This window comes from Athene cunicularia (genome assembly GCF_003259725.1).
Source record: "Athene cunicularia isolate RWA chromosome 9 unlocalized genomic scaffold, athCun1 chr9_part1, whole genome shotgun sequence".
NCBI classification, from domain to species: Eukaryota; Metazoa; Chordata; class Aves; order Strigiformes; family Strigidae; genus Athene; species Athene cunicularia.
Genome location: NW_020799110.1, coordinates 9,956,058 through 9,976,877, shown reverse-complemented (window position 1 = coordinate 9,976,877; position 20,820 = coordinate 9,956,058). Strand labels below are relative to the sequence as shown.

At 35.5% G+C, this 20,820-nt stretch overlaps 1 protein-coding gene across 3 annotated transcripts; it reads left to right on the top strand.

Annotated features, from left to right (window-relative positions):
- Nucleotides 1-20,603, top strand: MCCC1 (methylcrotonoyl-CoA carboxylase 1). Of its 3 annotated transcripts, XM_026854546.1 has the most exons (18): nucleotides 1-960; nucleotides 1,951-2,090; nucleotides 2,504-2,599; nucleotides 2,766-2,887; nucleotides 3,887-4,034; nucleotides 4,719-4,840; nucleotides 5,948-6,059; nucleotides 6,376-6,457; nucleotides 7,271-7,398; nucleotides 8,884-9,067; nucleotides 9,544-9,653; nucleotides 10,873-11,089; nucleotides 12,184-12,270; nucleotides 12,834-12,883; nucleotides 15,151-15,288; nucleotides 16,637-16,744; nucleotides 17,757-17,828; nucleotides 19,920-20,603. In XM_026854546.1, exons 2-18 carry the CDS (start codon nucleotides 2,010-2,012, stop codon nucleotides 20,037-20,039), a joined length of 1,977 nt encoding a protein of 658 aa, XP_026710347.1. In that variant the 5' UTR covers nucleotides 1-960; nucleotides 1,951-2,009; the 3' UTR covers nucleotides 20,040-20,603. The 3 variants fall into 3 exon arrangements, with proteins under 3 accessions (XP_026710347.1, XP_026710349.1, XP_026710348.1); XM_026854548.1 differs by lacking the exons at nucleotides 16,637-16,744; nucleotides 17,757-17,828; nucleotides 19,920-20,603 and adding an exon at nucleotides 14,277-14,404 and having other exon boundaries at nucleotides 15,151-15,258; XM_026854547.1 differs by lacking the exons at nucleotides 1-960; nucleotides 1,951-2,090; nucleotides 2,766-2,887.
- Nucleotides 20,604-20,820: the final 217 nt, after the last annotated feature.

The following is a 20,820-nucleotide window of genomic DNA, read 5'->3' as shown; positions in this document are numbered from 1 at the left end:
GGGGGGTACGGGTACTTTGGGCTCCTCTGTGGAAAGAAAGAGCAAAAAAACCCCCCACGCAGAGTGTCAGGCATAGTTTTAGCAGCTGGTAACAGTTTCCGTGAAAGTGCCCTTGGTGCTCGGAGCCTGATAACCATCGCTGACTGTCCGCTGTGGCCACCCCTCCGCTCTCTGCCATCCTGTGCAGAAGGAATTGGTGACCGTGACAGCTGTTTATTAGAAGTTTAGGAAATGCATTTATTTCCCCTCTCGTTGTTGAAACCGAGCTTTTGGTTGTGTTGTGTCAAGGGTGTCTTGAGTCTTTTTGTCTGAGACTCTTTAAGAATTGCTGGACTTGATCCAAGATTCCAAAGTTGAGTTATATGTTAATTGAAACTGTTCCAAGAGTTTAATTCTTCCAGCCACTTAGCCTCTGCTTTCTGATTTTTAAAATATTAGTTGTTTGAAGTTTTCGTTTCTGAAATTCTTCATAGCTCGTCTTTCTTGCTATCTTTCACATTCTTTTCTCTTGCACCTTTTCCCTGTACAAACAAGCTTTTCTGTTTTGTGGTGGTTCATGTCTTCTTTCCCAAATACTTCGAGTTGCCTTCCCTCTAATAAATGCCAGACGCTGGCTGTTCTGTCCAGTGAAAGAGTGGGTTTGTTTTTTTGTTTTTTTTTTAATAGTAACTATTTCAATTTGAATGCTGCTAAAAATATGTGGATAATTTCTGTTGTGGAACACACTTAAGGAGAGATCTGGTGAAGTTTGTACAACCTTCCTTGTTGTACTTGAATGTCTTCTCTATAAATAGTTGTATCAAAATCTTCAGAGCTGTGTTAGTGCTGTCCTCCTCTCACCTGAAAATAAAAGTAGCTCAGCTGCCATTTTTCCGTATACCTTTGTAACGCTTCTGTGTTTATAATTGTACAGGCAATGGAACCAAGTACAAAGATTTGTGAAATGGGCTTCAACGATAGGTATGAAATTTAGCTTTAGCTACTAGGTTTAATTGCTTGTGTAATGTGGATGGTTTTACAGTTAGTTTTAGACCATTAGTTGCTGAAAAACTTTAGGGTTTTTAAAATAATTATTCAGTATTTGTATAGTTTCAGGAAACAGTCTGTAGCTTAACTAACATAATCTTTAATGTGTAAACAACATTTTGAATCATTTTATCTATCATATTTAGGTATACTCCATGAAAACTATATATCTTTGTGATGTTTTCCCCAGAGTCCTTTTCTGATACAAATGTTGCAAACTCTGAGAATTGTTTTTTAGGCATAATAGTATTTAAACAATATATGAAGGAAAGTAAATAATATTAAGCAAGATGATTTAAACTGACCATGTTGTCACATTGTCTAAAAAGATATGGTTTAGAATTTAGAGATATATTTTCATTTTATTAGTTTTCAGCTATTTAGTTCTGCCTGTGAGGTCTCTGGCTGTGCTGGCCTTATTTCTATCATGTTTTAACTGCTGTCATGAGGCTTAATAGAAGATTCTATGTGACTGTTTAAAAAAAAAATAATTTCATACTTTGTTATTTCTTTGTGACTGTGTATCAGTGAGGGATAGTGCTCTTCAGAGAAATGTGAATCACTTTTAATGGGGGGGGCGGATGACAAGTGTTTTGTTTTGGTCCAGAAAGTACACAGTAAAAATATAAGCAGCAATTTTTATGTTTAAGTGTTGTTTTAGGGTTTGAATATGTTTCTTGGATTCTAAAAATAGAAAAGATTTAAATTAAACATACTTCTGCATAAGGACTCTAAGGAAAGAATCCAAGACTATCATGGAAATACTTTTGGATGAAGTATGTTTTTTCATTATTGGAAGAAATGCATAAACACTATAAATGATGAAAAAGAAATCTGTATTTTAATATTGCTTTATTTCCAGGAATGCTTCTAAGGATATATTTGTTTTAATAATGGCTTACTGTGCTTCATCCCTTTTAACAGGTGGTCACAACATAGGGAAGATTCTTATCGCAAATCGAGGAGAAATTGCATGCAGAGTGATGCGAACAGCAAAGAAAATGGGTGTGAAGTCTGTAGCAGTTTATAGTGAAGCAGACAGAAATTCCATGCATGTAGCAATGGTGAAGTATATTTATTAATTTTGTGATTAATGTTCATTCGCAACGGTATTTCTCATTAATAATTCACTGTGAAAGTAGTTATGTGTGCTAATGCAGTTGATTTTCACCTCTCCAGAGTTACTTCCAAGTTTTCCTTGAATTGGTGAAGTTTGCTAAGTCTGTCTCAGCACCTGACAACTTTACAGCAAGTGCCTTAAAGTTTGGCGCTCTAAGTCTGGAGTAGCCACTGGGGGTTTAGAGAATGGGCAACAAAGTCAGAATTTGTTTCACCCAGTTGAGTGTCTCCATGAAGAGAGGCAGTGACTTAAATTCAGTGTTGCATGCTAGAACTCTGATAATCAGCTCAGAAATCAGAAATTTGGGTTTTATTATGTAATAAACCACCTGTGTGATATGTATTTTTTCTGTAACAGGCAGATGAAGCGTATTGCATTGGTCCAGCACCCTCACAGCAGAGTTACTTGGCCATGGAGAAAATAATGCAGGTGGCCAAGGTCTCAGCAGCTCAGGTAAGGAGATCATGACCTTAACTCTTCTGTTACTTCCGTGCTCTTTAGTTTTTTATTTTTACCCATGGTGTTTCCATCTTGTGTTTCCTTAGCACTCTACTGAAGTTTCAGGGTTTTCTAAGCTAAACTGATATGAAAATAGGCTGGTAACATTATTCTATTTTAGGCTATTCATCCAGGTTATGGTTTCCTCTCAGAAAACACAGAGTTTGCAGAGTTGTGCAAGCAAGAGGGAATCATCTTCATAGGTCCACCTTCATCTGCTATCAGAGATATGGGTATTAAGAGGTATCTATTTCTGATTTGTTACTTGGTTATGCAGTTTACAGTTTGGCAAAGCTAATTTTGTTAACAAATGACCAATTGCTCCATAATTGTTTTGTCAGTTTTCATTGCCTTTTATTTTTATGTCTTTCTTCAAAGGAATAAGCTCTAGTTTTATAGATGTGGGATTCCTATAGATACAGAAACAATCAAGATTGTTCAATTGGGGTTTTGGTAATTAAATACCTAACTGATTCTCGTTTTCCAGAATTGGGGCCTTACAGTGTTATATAGTTAAGTGTTCAACATTCAGATTGGGTGTCTTGTATATTGGTCAAAAGAATGGTGGAAAAGAAACCCCGTATCATCAGGGGTTATTGTGGTTCATGTAAATGGGGATGATAAGTTCTGTTTATCATAGAGGATCTTAATCTTAGATATATTTAGATCAAAGAAAGGTTTCCAGGGTATGAAGTATAAACCAAGACTATGGAAATAAGGTTATTACTAACACATGAACTGTGTAATTTCAGAGAATTAATTTTTTATCACTTCCTAATGTGAGAGTAAATTATGTCTGTAATTTAACTAGTTTTGCATGCATATTTGAAGTTATAGTTGTTATGCATGAGTGCTTTATGTGTGGTGAGAATCCAGCTTGTATCATGAAAAGAGTTTCGCCTTTGTACAGCTTCAAATACAGTTCTGGCAGGATACAGTGTTGTAATTTGAAAATGTTAGGTTTTGGCTTCTATAATGTGGGTCAAAAGATAGGAAAGAACAGTAAGCCTGAAACTAAATACTGCTTTTATGTGGAGGGATTGAAGAAAAACACATCCCTGTTTGAAGCATTTGATTAATTACAATCCAGTCATATGTAACCTACTTATGTAAGTAGTCCTGTTGAGGTCAGTGGAACTACTTTTGTGAGGAGAATTGACATAGGGAACATGTACAGGTTTGGAGCTTAAAGTAGGAAAAAAATATTATTATCATTCTAAACATAAAACTATTCTGTCAAAGCACTTCCAAAGCTATAATGTCTGCTGCTGGCGTTCCTGTTGTTGAAGGTTATCATGGCGAAGATCAATCAGATGAGTGTCTAAAGGAACATGCCAAGAGAATAGGATATCCAGTAATGATTAAAGCTGTGCGTGGAGGTGGAGGAAAGGTAAAGGAGCTAATCTGTTCGTGACATGGTGTAAAGTTGTCATATCTTGGTATCTGTAACTGAATATTCTGAAAGAAATCTGAAAACAAACTGGAAAACTACTTTTTGTTAAAATTTATTATTAATTGTCCTGTGGATTTGTTTGTGTGAAATTAGAGGACCATGAATTGTTACTTTATGATAGCTTGTGTGACTTGTTTTGCTAACAGTTTCAAGGGTTGCATTAGAAGTGATTAGAAATACCACTTAAGTATTTTGTGTCCAGACACTTTCTGATGTATAGTGAATTCCATGTCTAACACTGATTTTACTCTGAAATAAATTTCTATAAAAATGACATGATAGAGAATTCTAATTATTTCCAAAATAGCTATATTTGTTTTCTAATGAAATCAGTTTTTCTCTGCCAACCTTGGGAAAATTTCTATGATACTTAAGATTGGATTTTGTACTCATCCATATGAGTGGAATGATAATATCTATTTTTTACACTTTTTATGACACTTCTAGTGGGACTTAATAGAATTATCTTAATAGAAGTTGATAACACAATTTTGCTAAACTTTAAAGAAGAAGGGAAAAGCGTTATTGATAAGCTCATTTCTTGCTGTCTGTGTCCAAAAATGATTTTTATTGTGTACCGTATTTTTAGACATTTAGATATGCTTTTTTTCTGTATTTCAGGGCATGAGAATTGCTCACTCAGAAAAGGAGTTTTTGGACCAACTAGAATCAGCTAGGAGAGAAGCAAAGAAGTCTTTCAATGATGATGCAATGCTGATTGAGAAATTTGTAGATAATCCAAGGTGAGAAATAGATGCTTTAATGTAAACACTGCAATGTTTATTCTACTGTTAAATAAACAGAACTGTTTTAGTAGTGGGATGAAAATTGGTCTCATATTTTATTTGCACTATCACAGGTGTCAATTTAGTCAAAACTGTCTATAATGTATTGAATTTCTTGTAGTGACTTTGTTTTGAATGATAAGAATTAAAATACTGCTGTTTGGGAGACATGGCAGTGACACTTTATGACATTGATATTCCTCCTTAAGTGAGATTTCTAAACTCAATTTGCATCTAGGAAAAAAAAGTCACTTTATAATACTTAAACCATAGACCTGAATGAAGATGTCATGGTGTTTCTGCTGCCCTCGGGTGTCCTAAACTAGTTATTTAATCTTTCTCTATTTTGATATTTAAAACAGAAGTGATAGTCTTTAGCTCATGCCTGACCTGTGAAACTGAGCTAATTTATTTTTTATGAAGAACTTCTCAGAGACCTATTTGATACTCTTGTATTTTACATCTGTTTTTCTTGAAGCATCACTATAATGAAAGCATTTATTCTAAAGAAACTGAGGGCCTGCTTCTGCTGTCAGATGGGCATGCGAGGAATCTCATTAAATTCCTCAGGAATTTGTTTGCCAACATCAGAGGATTATCAGAAAGGTGACAGATTTTTATTAGTTTTATATGTAGAACAAAGTTCTGCCACCTAATAGTTGTCCTCTGTTACGGCATGTTGAAATAAACAGTGTTATTGCTGAGCCAGGGCTGCTGCCTTTTGTGAATTGCTACACAGTAAATTATGGGGGAAATCATCATTATCAAATAACGAGGTGGTTTTACTTTTATTATAATAAAATAATAAAGAGATAGCAGCCTTTAGATACATATCTTTTTTTTTATCCTATGACCTCTGAGGTTTCACTGCAGTAGCTGGCATTTACCAGTTGAAATTTTGCATAATAGCAGCCTCATTTCTACATTTTTGGCTATTTGAGGCAGACAAGAAGTCCTACTGAAGTGTACAGCACTGTGTACAAGTTCAAAGTCTGTCTGGGTGAAGTCAGTCACAGGATTGGAGCTTTATTGAAATACGTTGAAACTTTTATTGTTATGGAACAGGCACGTTGAAGTCCAAGTATTTGGTGACCAGCATGGCAATGCAGTTTATTTGTTTGAAAGAGACTGCAGTGTGCAAAGGAGACATCAGAAGATCATTGAAGAGGCACCAGGGGTGAGCAAGAAAATTATTACAGTATTTTTTATGAACTGACATATTTTTTAAGTAATTGCTAACCACCATCAAATTTATTTAGGGGTAGTAATTTATTTGTAATTCTCAGTACCTGTTTTAATTTTGCTGCAGAAAAAGTTCTAATAGAAAAAATGTCTTTCTCTAGGAAAATGATTCTCAGGGAAACATGTAGATTCCAAGTAGAACATTGATAAGGATTTCACTACAGTTGCTAAATACCACAAAATGCATAGTAGGTTTAATATCACCAAAATTCATAATCATTTCTAATCTTTTGGATTATTATTATTTATAGCCAGGAATTAATCCTGAAGTTCGAAAGAGACTTGGAGAAGCTGCTGTCAAAGCAGCTAAAGCAGTGAATTATGTGGGAGCAGGTAAGTCTGTGGAGGTATGGCTGCTCCACAGGTATGCTTTTAGCTTAGTAAGTATTTAAGCCTCAAGGCAAATGGCATCTGATTGTTTTAGAGTATGACACACATCCCCCAACTTTTTTGAGGTTTAAGCAAGTGATCACGTAGCTAATTCTGATGTAGTTACATATTTAAATTAGCATACCTGGCCCGAGTTCAAGACCAGTAGCAACTGGAGAATAGAAGGAAAAAATTTCAGAGCAGATAATTCAATCAACTAGTTTGGTGTTGGAAAGTGAGAATTATGAATGTTAGTAAGTTTGAGTAGAGCAAGGGAAAAACTTTTTCTCTCAGCATACAAGGAATAATACTTTATATTCAAACAGTAAAGCCTTTAAAAGAAAAACACAACTGACTGTGTAAAGTTCGCGGTATTTTACAGATGAAAAATAACCTACTAAAATGATTTGTGACTTTCTTCTCTCACTGCTATCTTTGGGTACTTATTTTAAAAATTAATTACACCCCCTATACATATACACAGTATTTAATAAGTCTTGATGCACTTTTTGCAGCTCTAATGAAATGCAGCTCTTACTGTAGAGGAGAATGGCGCTACTAAACAGCATAGGATATGTAATGTGCAAGGCAACAGCCCTCTGTTTTCAGACCTCAGTTGTGTGACCCTGTAAGATCGTGTTTATAGAATTTAATGAATTTCACTCTATCTGATTTAGAAATAATCGTGTTGTCCTGGCATAAATGAATTAAGTGTCTTGGGTGTCCATTCTGAAAAAGTCTTATTTTGGTGAAGTACCCTTTTATTGAATATTTCAGGAACAGTGGAATTTATTATGGACTCCCAACATAATTTTTACTTCATGGAGATGAATACCAGACTGCAAGTAGAGCACCCAGTTACAGAGATGATCACTGGAACAGACTTGGTGGAATGGCAGCTTAGGGTAAGTGTTAATTGATTTTATGTGTAGAGTTCCTCTTGTCTGGTGACTTAGTGCTCTCTGATATTGCATATGAGACACCAGATAGGTTTTCAGATCCTCATCTCCTATTCAGCTATTAGGGTAGAGTTTCCTTTGCTCCAAAGGAACATCTTGTATTACTGTATTTGATTGTAGGGCATTGTGTAGATACTATGAATTCCAGCAAAGTCGTCTTCCAGTTGTGTAGAGAAAAATCATTTCTTAAAGTATTTTTAGAGAGGTTATAGGGAATGTGGAAAGTGGGAGGACTAGGGTCCTGATCTTTTGCTTGCAATACTGAAAATTTTTCAAAACCCTAGTTCAAATATATCTCTCTCCCAAAAATCATTCTTGGATCAGGCCGCAGGAGGAAAACCCTTCACAAAAACATGTGTCTGGTGTTTTACCAGTATAGTCACATTCTAAAATAAATGTATAGTTGCGTGGACTGGAAACAGGCTATTTCCTCACACACCCAATTTGCAGAGAGATTACTCACATGTCTGAATGATAACAGGAAGTTTTGGACCTTAGAGAACTGCAAATGAAAAACAATTCTGGTTAGATAAATCCAAAAGTGAAGACAGTAGCACATGTTGATCTTAAGTAGATAGGGTGGGGGCACGTTTAGTGTAACCAGAAAGGAAACTAAAATGAAAAATGCTGATGCGAAAGAAGAATTTTCGGCTTCCTGATCTGGGAATGGAAAATGAGCATTGAGTGCTGAGTTAGAGTAGGGATCAAACAAAATTGGAAAAAAGAGAAAGAGATAAGGTGGAAAGGTTCAGTGGTCTTGGCATGCAGCTTAATGAGTCAATAGATAAAAAATGTCTGTCAGTTTTTGGAGATTATTTTTGTGAATCTATATAGTACTACTCGTTCTTTGAAGACTAAGTAATATTCTGTTGTCTCTGCTGGAATCCCCAGTTTGGAGGCAGAAGGTGGACAATGGAAAACCCCTGACACTGTTTTTTAATAGGAACTTGTATTTTCTCATGTAGATGGAAGTTTGTGTAGTTTCCTGGTAAAGGGTCTTCCCTGTGCTTAACTGCAGCAGGCTTCTTGTTACTATTTTGTCCTTGAAAATCCTGTTTTTTTGGTCTCAAACGGGTGTGTTGCTGGTGTTTGTTGGTATTCCTGTATTTGAAATGTGAATTCCTTTGAGTAATAAAACAGTATTTCCTTCCCCATTAAAGGTTCTTAAATTGTTAGAAATTCCCTTAGAGAAACATTCCCTTCAATGTACAGGTCCCACAGTATACAGAAGAATCAATATCATATGCCATTGACTTCCAGAGAAAAGGAAGGAGTACTTCAGAATTAGCCTTTTATGACCTACTGCTTTTTTCTCCTTGTGCTTTTTTAAATGTGCTTTCTTGTTGTTTTAGAAGAAAGATATTTAATATTTAATACATTGGCACTCCAGAATATTGATCCTGCATTAAAGAAAATAAATATTGTTTTCAGGTTGCAGCAGGAGAGAAGATTCCCCTAATGCAGGATGAGATTCTGCTCCGGGGCCATGCATTTGAAGCTAGAATATATGCTGAGGACCCTAACAATAACTTTATGCCAGGGGCTGGGCCATTGTTGCACTTATCTACCCCACTACCTGATAATTTCATCAGGATAGAAACTGGAGTTAGACAAGGTAAAACTGAAGTGGTGTAATCAGAAATGTTTAACATCAAAATCTTTTCTTTGTAAGCATTTCCCTCTTTGGCTTAAATAAGTTTGTCTGACAGGATGTTGTTATAAAGACAAATCTCTACAGATTTATTCTTCCTTGTGATTCTCCATGTACTTTTGGACAATCACAGAATATTTTATTTACCAAATTATTGTCCATGGGATCATGCTGATTATATTTTAATCTCAATTTATCAATCCTGCATTCTGATTGCAACAGAGAAAACTCAATTCGAGTAATGTTACCTCTACAAAAGTCTGTACTGAAGTTGTCCTTGGAATTGACATGCCAGGTCGTGTCATTGATGTTCTTTAAGGATGTAGAGAAATGTGGCCATCAGTTATCAGAGTTTAATGCTGTATGGTGTCCAGTAGTATGCATTACCAATTTCAGAAATACTTGGTTTAGTGTTACAGCATTTTTTAAATGTATTTTAGGTGATGAGGTTTCTGTTCATTATGATCCAATGATTGCAAAGCTAGTTGTTTGGGCTGAGGATCGCCAAGCAGCACTGAGAAAGTTGCGATACAGTTTGCATCACTATAATGTAAGTAGAAGGAACCCAATATGATTTCAGATCTTGAGCTAACTTTGTGAACATCTTGAGCTAACAAAATCTGGATAAAATACTGCAGTAAAACAAAAATGGTTTCTAAGATGGAGCCTGTTGCCACTACCATTTCAGATTCATTATTTGCTTGCAGGAGCTGTGTTTGTTTTCTAATCTGCAAACTGTTTTCATAGAAGTCCAGTTTCACATCTAGATTTTTCTTAAATTTCCAGTATCTTCAGTTGGGTGATGCAGCTGGGACTTTGTAGAAAAGTAAGGCTAAACAGCATTTTCAGTTGGATGTTTGCTTGTAGTTTCTAATTTATAAAAAAATTTTAGACTCTATACATGTAGTAAAGAAATATGGAGAATTTTTTCTGTATCAGTTCTTTTTAAGAATTGGTCCTTTTTTCTTCTATAAAAACTACAGTTATTATATCTATTTTCAAAAGCAGTATTCAGAAGGTATGATTTGAAGTGAGACTGAATATTATTTGTGCAGAATTAATTTACACTTTTAAATCAACAACATAAACATGATTGAGGTACTGAAAATGTTTGGCCCACTATTGTTTTAGCTAAAAGTGAAGATTACTGCCAGTGAAAGAGATAAAAGAATTCCCCTGGGGTTTTTTTTCAGAATTTTCTTAGTAGTTCTGCCCATTAATGGTGACAGCACAATATAGTTACCAGTTTCACTGATTTATTTCTGTTTTCATGTTGTTTGCTTAGGTATTTTGCAGTACAGGAAATTGATAGTATCTAGTAAATTTGTAAAAGTCACTGTTCCCATTTGTTACTATTAAAAGATCAAATATGTAATATCTGAAACTGTAACTAATCTTTAATAAGAGGCATTTTTCATAATAGGAATGTTCTTTTAATTACTCAGAGCATGATTTTCCAAAACAGTGGGGTTTTTTTCCTAAATTACCTCCCATTACTATTGCTGGGAAACTTGCTTTGACTTCACGGTGGACAAAGGTAGTATTTTGAGAACAGAATGCTTTTGAGAAAGCTACTCTTTTTTTTTTTTTTCTTTTTAAAAGCAGTGGTTTCATTGGTAATAAAACAGACCAGTTGAATTAATTACATTTTATTGATGATGCCATCTGAAGAATAATTCATCTATCATCTATGCATGTTGAGCATACAGCTGGATATTTATTCATAACTTCGTTTCAATTTGGCAATATGCTTTTTTTTTTTTTTACAGATTGTAGGATTAAGCACTAATATTGATTTCTTACTGAGCCTGTCAGGACACTCACAGTTTGAGGCTGGAAATGTGCACACTAATTTCATTCCTCAACACCATGATGAACTATTTCCAACCAAAAAGGCAACCCCACATGAAGTTATGTGTCAGGCAGCTCTAGGACTCATACTGAAAGAGAAAATGCTAACAGATGCTTTTAGAGATCAGTCAGATGGTAAGGATCATTATTCTTTTGTTTTATTTTACTTGTGACTGGATGAAACACTGCTGTAACTATTTAATGTGCAACTATTTAATTTGTGTCCTTCCCTTTTGCCTTTGTGCCTGCTCAAGGTTCTGCATTCTGGCATCTGTCAGATATTTACACACAGAGCAGACTATAACTTTTGTTAAGGGACAGATATTGAATATATCACCACTGTAATGTACAGACTGCTTCCCACAGCATTTCAGATAGGCACTATCTGAAAGACCTTGGGGTTCATAATCAGTGTCACCGTGTACTCTTTGCTCTTTACAAGAATAATCAGTGGGTATCTGTCACTATTATTCCTACAGTTGGCCCACGGTCTGCAGAGATAAAATTGACTCTGTTAGGGGTGGGAGAGGCAGTAGGGTTTAATGGAATGAGCAGGACTCCAGGGTCTGCACGTTCTGGAGTTCTGACACTTAATGGCTATACCAATGTGGCATGTGATGGCTGTTAACAAAAATTTCAAATAAATCTCATACATACTGTCAACACCTCGTTAATTTTCTTTCCTCCTCCACTTTAAATATCCTGGAAACATGGGAGAGCAGGATTGGAAAGATTCCCATACACTATTCCCTTGTTTCAAGAACTAGTCAGGCAATATATGATAGCTGTGTATCTGGTCCATTCTCAAAACCACAAAGTAACAGAAAACTCCTCAAATTGTCACAGGCAATTTGCTGCCATGTTTGACTACTCTTAGAGTTGGAACCTTCACCTAACATTTAATCTGAATCTGCTATGTTTCAGTTGAATTCCCATGCTTGTCCTGTTCAAGGATGTGTTCATGGAGAACAGTCAGTATCCTTCTTAGGAAGTGCTGTTGCTAGTGTCATGTTTTCTGCAGGTTACACAACATCAATTTATTCAGTGTTGAAGCCTGAGTGAGGGATTATCACTAGCTATTATGGTAGTTCCCTAGTCTTTTATGTGCAGTATAAATATACAATGGTTGTAATAGTGATTGTAACAGTGATTTTTATGGTGTAAATTCTAGGTATTGTGTTTTGCCAAAGTAGAATGAAAGTAACGTATCAGTATGTTTTGTGTTTTAGATAAATTCTCACCATTTGCATCCAGCACTGGTAGAAGAATAAATATATGTTATACTAGAAAACTGTCTCTACTGGATGGGGAAAACAGTAAGTTAATAAAAAAGTGTGTGGAGGGAGATACTTGATGGATAAAATTATTTCAACTGGTGCTTGAAAATTCAGGCTGAGAAACAGCAAATAGAAGCAATATGAATTTTATGCAATTCAAGCTGGAAATTCACAGGATTGTATGTTTAATCCACACTGTTAGATCTTGAGGAGATATAAACCAAATTCAAATGATGGTACTAATGTTCACAATTTAAATGAAAAAGGTTGAAATTTTAAAAAGAGCTGACTGCCATTAACTTTTTTGTAATTTACTTTGATGTGAAAGTGTTTAGCACTTTTTCCCATCAAAAACTTTTTCTGTTCAGATACCTTAATACAGATTTCGGAGCATAACTACAGGTGTTCATTTTGGAAAAAAAAAAATTGTCTAGAATTCAGTATGAAATCTGCAGTGTGTACTAAACTAATCTGAAAATAGTTGTTCTTAGTATTGTTAGTCTCTTTTTATCAAGAAAGATAGACCAAATATTGTTTATATGCCATTATTTTCTAGATCCTATAATTAAATCTACTCACATATATTTTGTTTTATTGAACAGTTGTGGATGTAGCTGTAAGTTACAATCAAGATGGGTCATACAGCATGCAGGTACAAATCCTTTTTTTTCAGATATTGCACTAGATAGAAGAAGAATAATTTCTTGTAGACTTCACTTGGTATTAACTGTTACTAAAGTTGCTTGGTTATTACTGATACAGGATTCTATTTTTGGTTTGCTTGCAGCTGTTGTTGTAGAATATTATTTTGGCCTGAAGTTATCTTTGTTAGATGCTGGATTGGCATGGAAGAGCTACTAATATGCTTCTGAAAATAAAGCTAAGAAAAGCATTTATTTTTCCAGTGTTTAAAGATCTTAATCTTTATTTTCCTCTTCCTTAAATTTGTCTTTCTAAAACATTGGAAGTTAGATTTAAATCTGCGTTTAAAAAGACTTTTTCCACAGGACCCCTGCTTTATTCTGTGCATGAGATGGATCTCCTGTGGGATAAATAAAAGCTTTCTAAAGCATTATCTGTAAGATAACACTTTTTATTTTGAAGATGGAAATTGGAAAGTAATTACCAAATGAGATGAGGAACGATGAGAGTAGTAAATCTTCTGACTAAATAATTGAATGATGCCGCATGAAATTGGCTTTTTCTGTATGTTATAGAGAACCTGTAAGATACAAATCAAGATGCTTTAAACATAGATATTTTTGTGTGCACATGTGTGATAGGGTCCAGTTGTGTGGTTTATGGAGGTTGTGTTTTGCTGAGTGTTGAATCTCCTTGCATCACCTGGATTCTAATGGGTTTCCTCTCAAATCTGGCACCCAGAATGATTGCATGCTCAAGAATGCAGTCTCTCTGTAGTTCAGCTTCTTGTTTTCAATATTCATAAAAGAGTTATGAGAATAAGTCAGTACTTATGAACTGTTAGACTGTATGGAGATGAGCATACTAGAAGAATAGTGAGAAAATTGTTGTGCATTCATGTGTATAACCACATGTTGTGTAACTCAAGCCCTTATTTCTCCTGATACAAATACTGAGATAACCCACATCCCTCAACTAATATCCACGTTATTTTGAGTATACTGATTACATATGTAATGTAATGCAGGAGAACTTTTACACTTTAGACTTATCTCATATAAGTAATGTGAGCAAAAAATGAAAAGAAGCTGGAAGGAACATAGAATGGAGCCTTTAGGGGAGGGGAGGTGAAACTGGGGGAAGTAGGAAGGCTTCTTCCCAGGGAAGAAGGAAGAATGGAATTTGAGATGAAAATGGAGAGAAGCTGGAGATAAAGAGGTGGAGAAACAGAATTGGGAGCTGAAGATGAGGAAGACAGTGCCTCTGGAGTGCTACAGAACCTGTCCTGAGGCCAATCAGCTAGAGCAGACTGCTGGGCCATGGAACTGGCAGGCAGTCACAGTGCTGCCCTGATTTGTGCTCCCGCTCAGGATACTGATCAAGCAAACGATTTTTTTTCTCAGGGATCAGTATCAGATCAACATTATCCTTTCAATGCATGTTATAAGGTCTTCATTCAGTGGAAAAATAGTATGCGACTATATAAATGAAGACTGAATTTTGTCTCTACTCATAACATCCTGAAAAACCAGTGAGTCTCTGATTCTTTCCTCAGTGATGTTAGATTTAGAACTAAAATATCAGTTAAATGTAGTGCAGTTATGTTCACAAACTTGCTGTCTTTGTATTCTGAAGTTGGTGGCAGAGGTGCACTTTCCATTGATGTAGAGGAAAGGGTTACCTGCAAATGAATAAACTTTCTGTTTGGTTTTTCTTTTGCAGTTTTGTTGTCTTAATTGACACTGTCTCTATTAACACTCTCCTCTACTCCTTTGTAGGTTTACTGAATATACTGTAGATTTTATATCAAAAGCTTCCAAGACTGAGGAAGTTACCTGTCTTTTGGAAAGCATTGTGGAATCTTAAGATGTCAGCTGAATAGTATGGATTTTTCAATTTGAAGAAAGTCAAGAAACCAGGACAAATTAAAAATACTGGATTCTAGTAGCATCATTAAACTGAATATTCTGATTTTTTTATTGAAAAATAATATACCTTCATATTTTGCTGGGTGCTATTGAACAGTTTATGATAAAAATTGTCCTGGCAGAGCATATTAGCTAGTCTTCTGAACTGATTGCACTGGATACAGAATACAGTGTGTTAACTGAAAAATACAGGATACATAATATTTAAGAATTTTAAAATTATTTTTATTAAATTCCAGAATTATCTATGAAGAATCACAGGTTATGAGTGTATACTACAAATACTAACTTTTGGGTTATTGTTCATGAAAGGTTAGCCTTTGTCCTTATAAAAGCATTTAACTTTCAGATTCAAGATAAAACATTCCATGTTTCTGGAGAGATCTTCAATGAAGGTGATTCAGTTTACTTGAGGTCTTCAGTAAATGGAACAGTATGTAAGTCCAAATTGGTCATTTTGGACAACACCATTTATCTCTTCTTTCCGGTAAAGTTCCTTTTTTTATTATCACAAGTATAAAATGTCAGAGTTTTATCCATGTAAATGAACAATATAAATTGCAAGAGAATGTGAAAGAAAATCATAATTTCAAGTTCTTACATTGGCCCATAATGTTTTGATACTTGTTGGATTTATAGCTATAATGATAAGTTAGTTGCTTATGGCCAATGAGCGAGAAGATTCATTATTTTCAAAAAGATAAAATACAGTTAGGTAAATCAGAGTTGCAAATTATGGTTTGGGAGGAGGAACACAAAATACTAAATGGTCAGATATCTAAGTTTGTCACAGAACAGTAGCAATTACTTCAAACTGACAAATATTTGAAAATGCTTGTAACTGGTATTTTTTATTTGTTACATTTTAAAAATTAAATTATAAGAAAGAAATATGTATTAGTCTGAGGAGGGGTAACTTCAGCTAATATTAAAAAATTGGAATTATGAGTTACCATGGCATGATCTGCATTGCATGAATAATGGCATTTGAAAGAAGAGGTACCCTAATTTGCATTGTTAGGCTAGTAATTTTTTTATTTGCAGTTAAAAAGATTACAGAGCCTTAAAGTAACTCAATAAAAATGTGATCTAAAGTACATTATTATGTACTAGTTTCCATAATTAACCTCTAGCTCTGAGTCCCTTACGACTTTCAGCAGAATGCAGTGAAAACTTCGCTGCTCCAATGATGAGGAGAAAATAACTTCTGCTAGAAGGGCCAAGCTCAGTATTTCTGTGGTATCAGAGTGGAGTCTTGGGTGAGGGATCTAGAAGAAATCACTCCCTGAAGGAGTTTCAGGGTACGGGTGGGATGTGGGGGAGAACAAGTCTTTGGGAAACTTTAGGTAGCAAGTCTGAGAGGAATTAGGGGATTTTGAATAATGGTGAGAGTTTTTCAGTAAACTTAGCACTGAATCCATTTAATTGTAAATTGCAAAACACTCATATTGACAATGTCTGTCTGTCTTGTTGCAGCAACCTGCCTATCCGTTGTGCAAACAGCTTTTATGCATTTTCCAAAACATTTTCTGCTGTTGCTGCGTGAACGGGAAAGGTGCGGGTTTAGTACAAAAGTCCCTGTGAAGCCTCTTTTTCACAGGGGTAGGACCTTCCTTCCTGATCCTTAGCCACAGCAGGCATGACTTTTAAGGACTTGGACATTGGCAAAGTAATAAGCATGCCAACAGCCCTTTTGCTGCCCTGACCCCAGTAGTCTGCACCCTAAACAGCTGACTGGTTTGCCTAAAGCTGGATCTGTTTCCTTGTATGTCAGCACATGTATTAGTGGTATCATTTTATGCTGTGAACTCATGTCTTTGATTTTCTTTCTGTAGGAAGGTAGAGCTCAGATTGGCCTTCCTGTACCCAAGTACTTATCTTCAGTAAGTTCCGTGGGAATACAAAGTGGTGCTGTAGCGCCCATGACAGGCACAATTGAAAAGGTAATTATAATAATATGGCAGGAAATAAGTTCTCCAATATATATCCAAGTTCAGTCTTCCAGAAATGGTGCTTGCTTCTGTGCTGCCAGGAAAGAACCAGGGCCAGAGATGTCAGTGCTGTGTGACATCTCCCAACAGGAAAAAGCCCTGTTTACTGAGTTTTCAGCAGCCACTCAAGTTTGTCAGGCTTCTAGTCATCTTTTTCTAGCACTCTAGAAGGTTTGAATATTTAACTAATCTTACTGCTTAAATAGTTTTTTCTTCATGTTTATTACTTTCTAAGTCGAAGTTTCCTGAAGGTTGCTTGATCCATTTCATCTAACCTAAAGAGTGGGATGCTAGATGGCAAAAAAGAAATAGTCAGAAATGCCTTTTTTGTTAACCTGTGTGTTTCACTGCTTCTGTTTCTGGTTTTATTGGTTTGGGTTTTTTTCTTTAGTTCAACAAGTTTTGGGTATTTCTCTGTACAGTGATAGTTTCAACAGAAAAGAGATTTCCAGGAGAGTTTAGTAGTTAAAAGATTCTGCTAGAAATAAAAAGGCATGAACCCTCTCAGAAGGTGGAGTACGTTGAGTGTGGATCTCTTACTGAACACCCTAAATCAGAGTTATTGTAGAAAAACGGTGTGGCCCCTGCAATCTCCTTTCAGGATTTTGTTTCAAAACCAGCTTGTGGAGCTGGCTCCAGGAAGATGTTTGGCATTCTCTCTCAGAATAGCAGCTCTTAAGCCCAGAAAGGGTAGAATATACATTGTCTCTTCTGGTGTTTCGTCTTTTTGTCTTTGATGTATGAAAAGCTTCCCGGTCATCCTGCCACTGTTACTGAACCTCTTCCTATAGCATCAGACTTCCCTTGAGTATTATGAGGAGAACTCAGATACCCAATTCAACAGTAATAAAGATGATACGAGGCTATTTTGCAAAACCACAGCTGCTCAGTCAATTGTGCTAGCCAAGATCCAGCTGATGATTTTTAATGGTACAGACATACATGATTTTTTCTTGAATCGTAGGTATTTGTGAAAGCAGGGGATCAGGTTCAGATTGGAGACCCTCTAATGGTTATGATAGCTATGAAAATGGAGGTAAGTGACATATAAAAGGTTTTAATTACTGATGTGGTTTAACCCCAGCCAGCAATTAAGCACCACACAGCAGCTCCCTCACTCCTCCCCCTTCCCAGTGGGATGGGGAGTAGAATTGAAAGGAACAAGTAAAACTTGTGGGTTAAGAACAGTTTAATAACTAAACTGAAATGTAATAACAATAATAATAATAATAAAATATAATAATTGTTATGGAAAGGAATATAATAAAAATTAGAAAGAAAACCCAGGAAAAGACAAATGACATAAAATGCAGTTACCACCTGCTGAGCAATGCCAGAGCAGCGATACCCCATCAGCCAACCCCACCCCCACACCCCCCAGTTTATATACTAGGCGTGACGTTCTATGGTGTGGAATATCCCTTTGGCTAGTTGGGGTCAGCTCTCCTGGCCATGCTCCCTCCCAGCTCCTTGTGCACCTGTTCACTGGCAGGGCATGGGAAATGAAAAATCCTTAACTTCGGATAAGTGCTACTTAGCAACAGCTAAAACATCAGTGTGTTATTAACATTAATCTCACACTAAATCCAAAACACAGCACAGTACCAGGTACTAGGAAGAAAATTAACTCTATCTCAGCCAAAACCAGGACAACTTGGAAAATAAAAATCTAGTCAGAATTTAGTAATTATTGGTTGCATTACTGAAGTATGGTGCAGAGTGTAGGTTGCAGATGTCAATATCACTTCATATGCCATAAAAATTGTTGTGTCTGACTAGATTTTAGAGGATTTTATTTGTTGTTATGTTATTAACAAACGATTATGTAATCCATGATATTCTGCAGATGTTTTAACATTCCTTTGGTTAGCTTTCTCAGACCTTCTCTCCCCTCCCCTCCTTTCATTTTTGTAGGAGAAAACTGTCTATCACTTGCTCAGTGTTTGTGATAAAAGCTTATATAATGTCTGCAGTTATTTCATGCAGAAATTTAGCTAATGGTGGCTTTGTAAATATGCCCAGGACCTTTTTTTAAATTATTATAATATTTTTATTATTATTTACATAAATCTTTACCAAGAGTACACTAAAGTTTCTTTGTAATTGTCCAGGTGGCATTAAGTGGACTAGCATTTTGGTCATTAAATCTTGTCATGTTGCTTGACCATGGTTCAGATTACTTGAACTATAGTTTTTGTAGCCTGAATTGGTTTGGTTACTAGTTTATTTTAAACTTCAGTTTGTGATAGCAGAATTAACATTTGAGAAAATTTGCCTTTCCCTTATCATGCCCCTTTATAAATTACACTAAAATTACATGAAATACAACTACTGTGCACTAAAAAATAATTATACCCAAAATTATTTGCAATTTGATGCTAAATATTTGTGCCTCTAGCTGATATCTCAGACTGACATTATCTGAGGGTTTTTTTTTTCCCAGTGGTATTGAAATATGAAATGTAAAATTTAAAAAGTAAATTATTATTTAAGTCTTTGCTTAGTTGTGGGGATTCAGTATCTGATACTGAATGTTTTGATATTAGACTAACCCTATGTAGAAAACTACAAAACTTCAATGGAAAACCAACCTGATACAATAACAAGTAGACCAGTTTGGGGGACTGGTATGTAAACATGCTATTTCTTTACTGTCACTAGTAACTGTATTTGTATTTCATCTGGATTTTGCCAAATATCCTGGCTAGCAAACAAAAATATCTTTAGTAAATCTGCAGATTCCTCTTAAGGGAACAAATTTGCTATATGATTAACTTTTTGGACTAAAACTGTATTATTTCTGCCTGGTATTTATTAAAATAACAAAAAGTAATAGTGAAGTAAAATAACATTCAGCTGTTCATACTTCAAGATACAACATTATAAAGCATTTTTGTCCCCTGTATACCTATAAAAATAAATACTGATGAGAAAAGAAAACTTTAAAAAGGACTAGTGTAACGTTTTTAAAGAAGGTTTAAAATAAATAGACACGTGTCAGAGGAGGTAATTAAGTGTGTCCTGTTCTAATTGCACCAAAGAGTAATATTTGCATTTGCTGGAGAGAGAGAGAGAGATGAAAAAAAGTAGTACTCTGCTTGTTCACTGTTGATCTGTTTCTATGCAGCATACCATAAGGGCTCCAAAGGCAGGAGTGATAAAGAAGGTTAATTTCCAAGAAGGTGCCCAGGCCAACAGACACGCTCCACTAGTTGAATTCATGGATGAAGAGGCTGAGTCAAAATAAAATTCAAGGAAGGTGCATTTTAATTTTTCTACTTTGTTGATTTTTCTCTCAGGAGAAGATTTCTTCATATTTTCAGCAAATTTTTTGTATAATAGTTTGGGGAATAGGTTTCCTCTGCACTTCCTGCATAGTTGAACTGTAAATTATGCTGACTTCACTGAAATTTGGATCTCGCTATACTGTAATTGTATATATAATTCGTGGACCTATGTGATTGTTGTTCAGTGGTTATGTTTGCTTGTGAAAAGGCATCAGACTGGAAGAAGATGTGGAACTCTTAAAGGATGGGAGAAGTTAGCAAGGACAGTAAGTTACAAACAGCTTAGGGTGGTTCTGCCTACTTTTTCATTTACAGCTGCCTTTTTTCCTAGAGATGTAAGAGCACTGATTTGAAGGAAATCTGAAAGGTGCCAGTTGTTTTGTGAATTCATTTCTCTAGCACAGTTCCCATTGGTGGCTTCAGGTTTTGCCTGAATGGGGAATTCAGGATTGTTTGTTAGCCCGAGGGCCCTCTCAGTCATTTTTTCGTGCACCTTTTTTTTCCCATTTACCTCAATGAATAGTGATATATTAGCATTTGCTACACTAATCAAAATTGGAGCATAACTGCTTTCCAAAAATATAATTTGATCTTTAAACATGAAGCAGTGGCACTGAAAGATGATACACTTATTTAATACTTAGAAAGTGTGATAAAGTACAGACATCAAAATTCTCATTACTTTTCCCATATTGTTCATGTTCTAGTATGTTACTGGCTGCAATGAAGTATACAAAAATC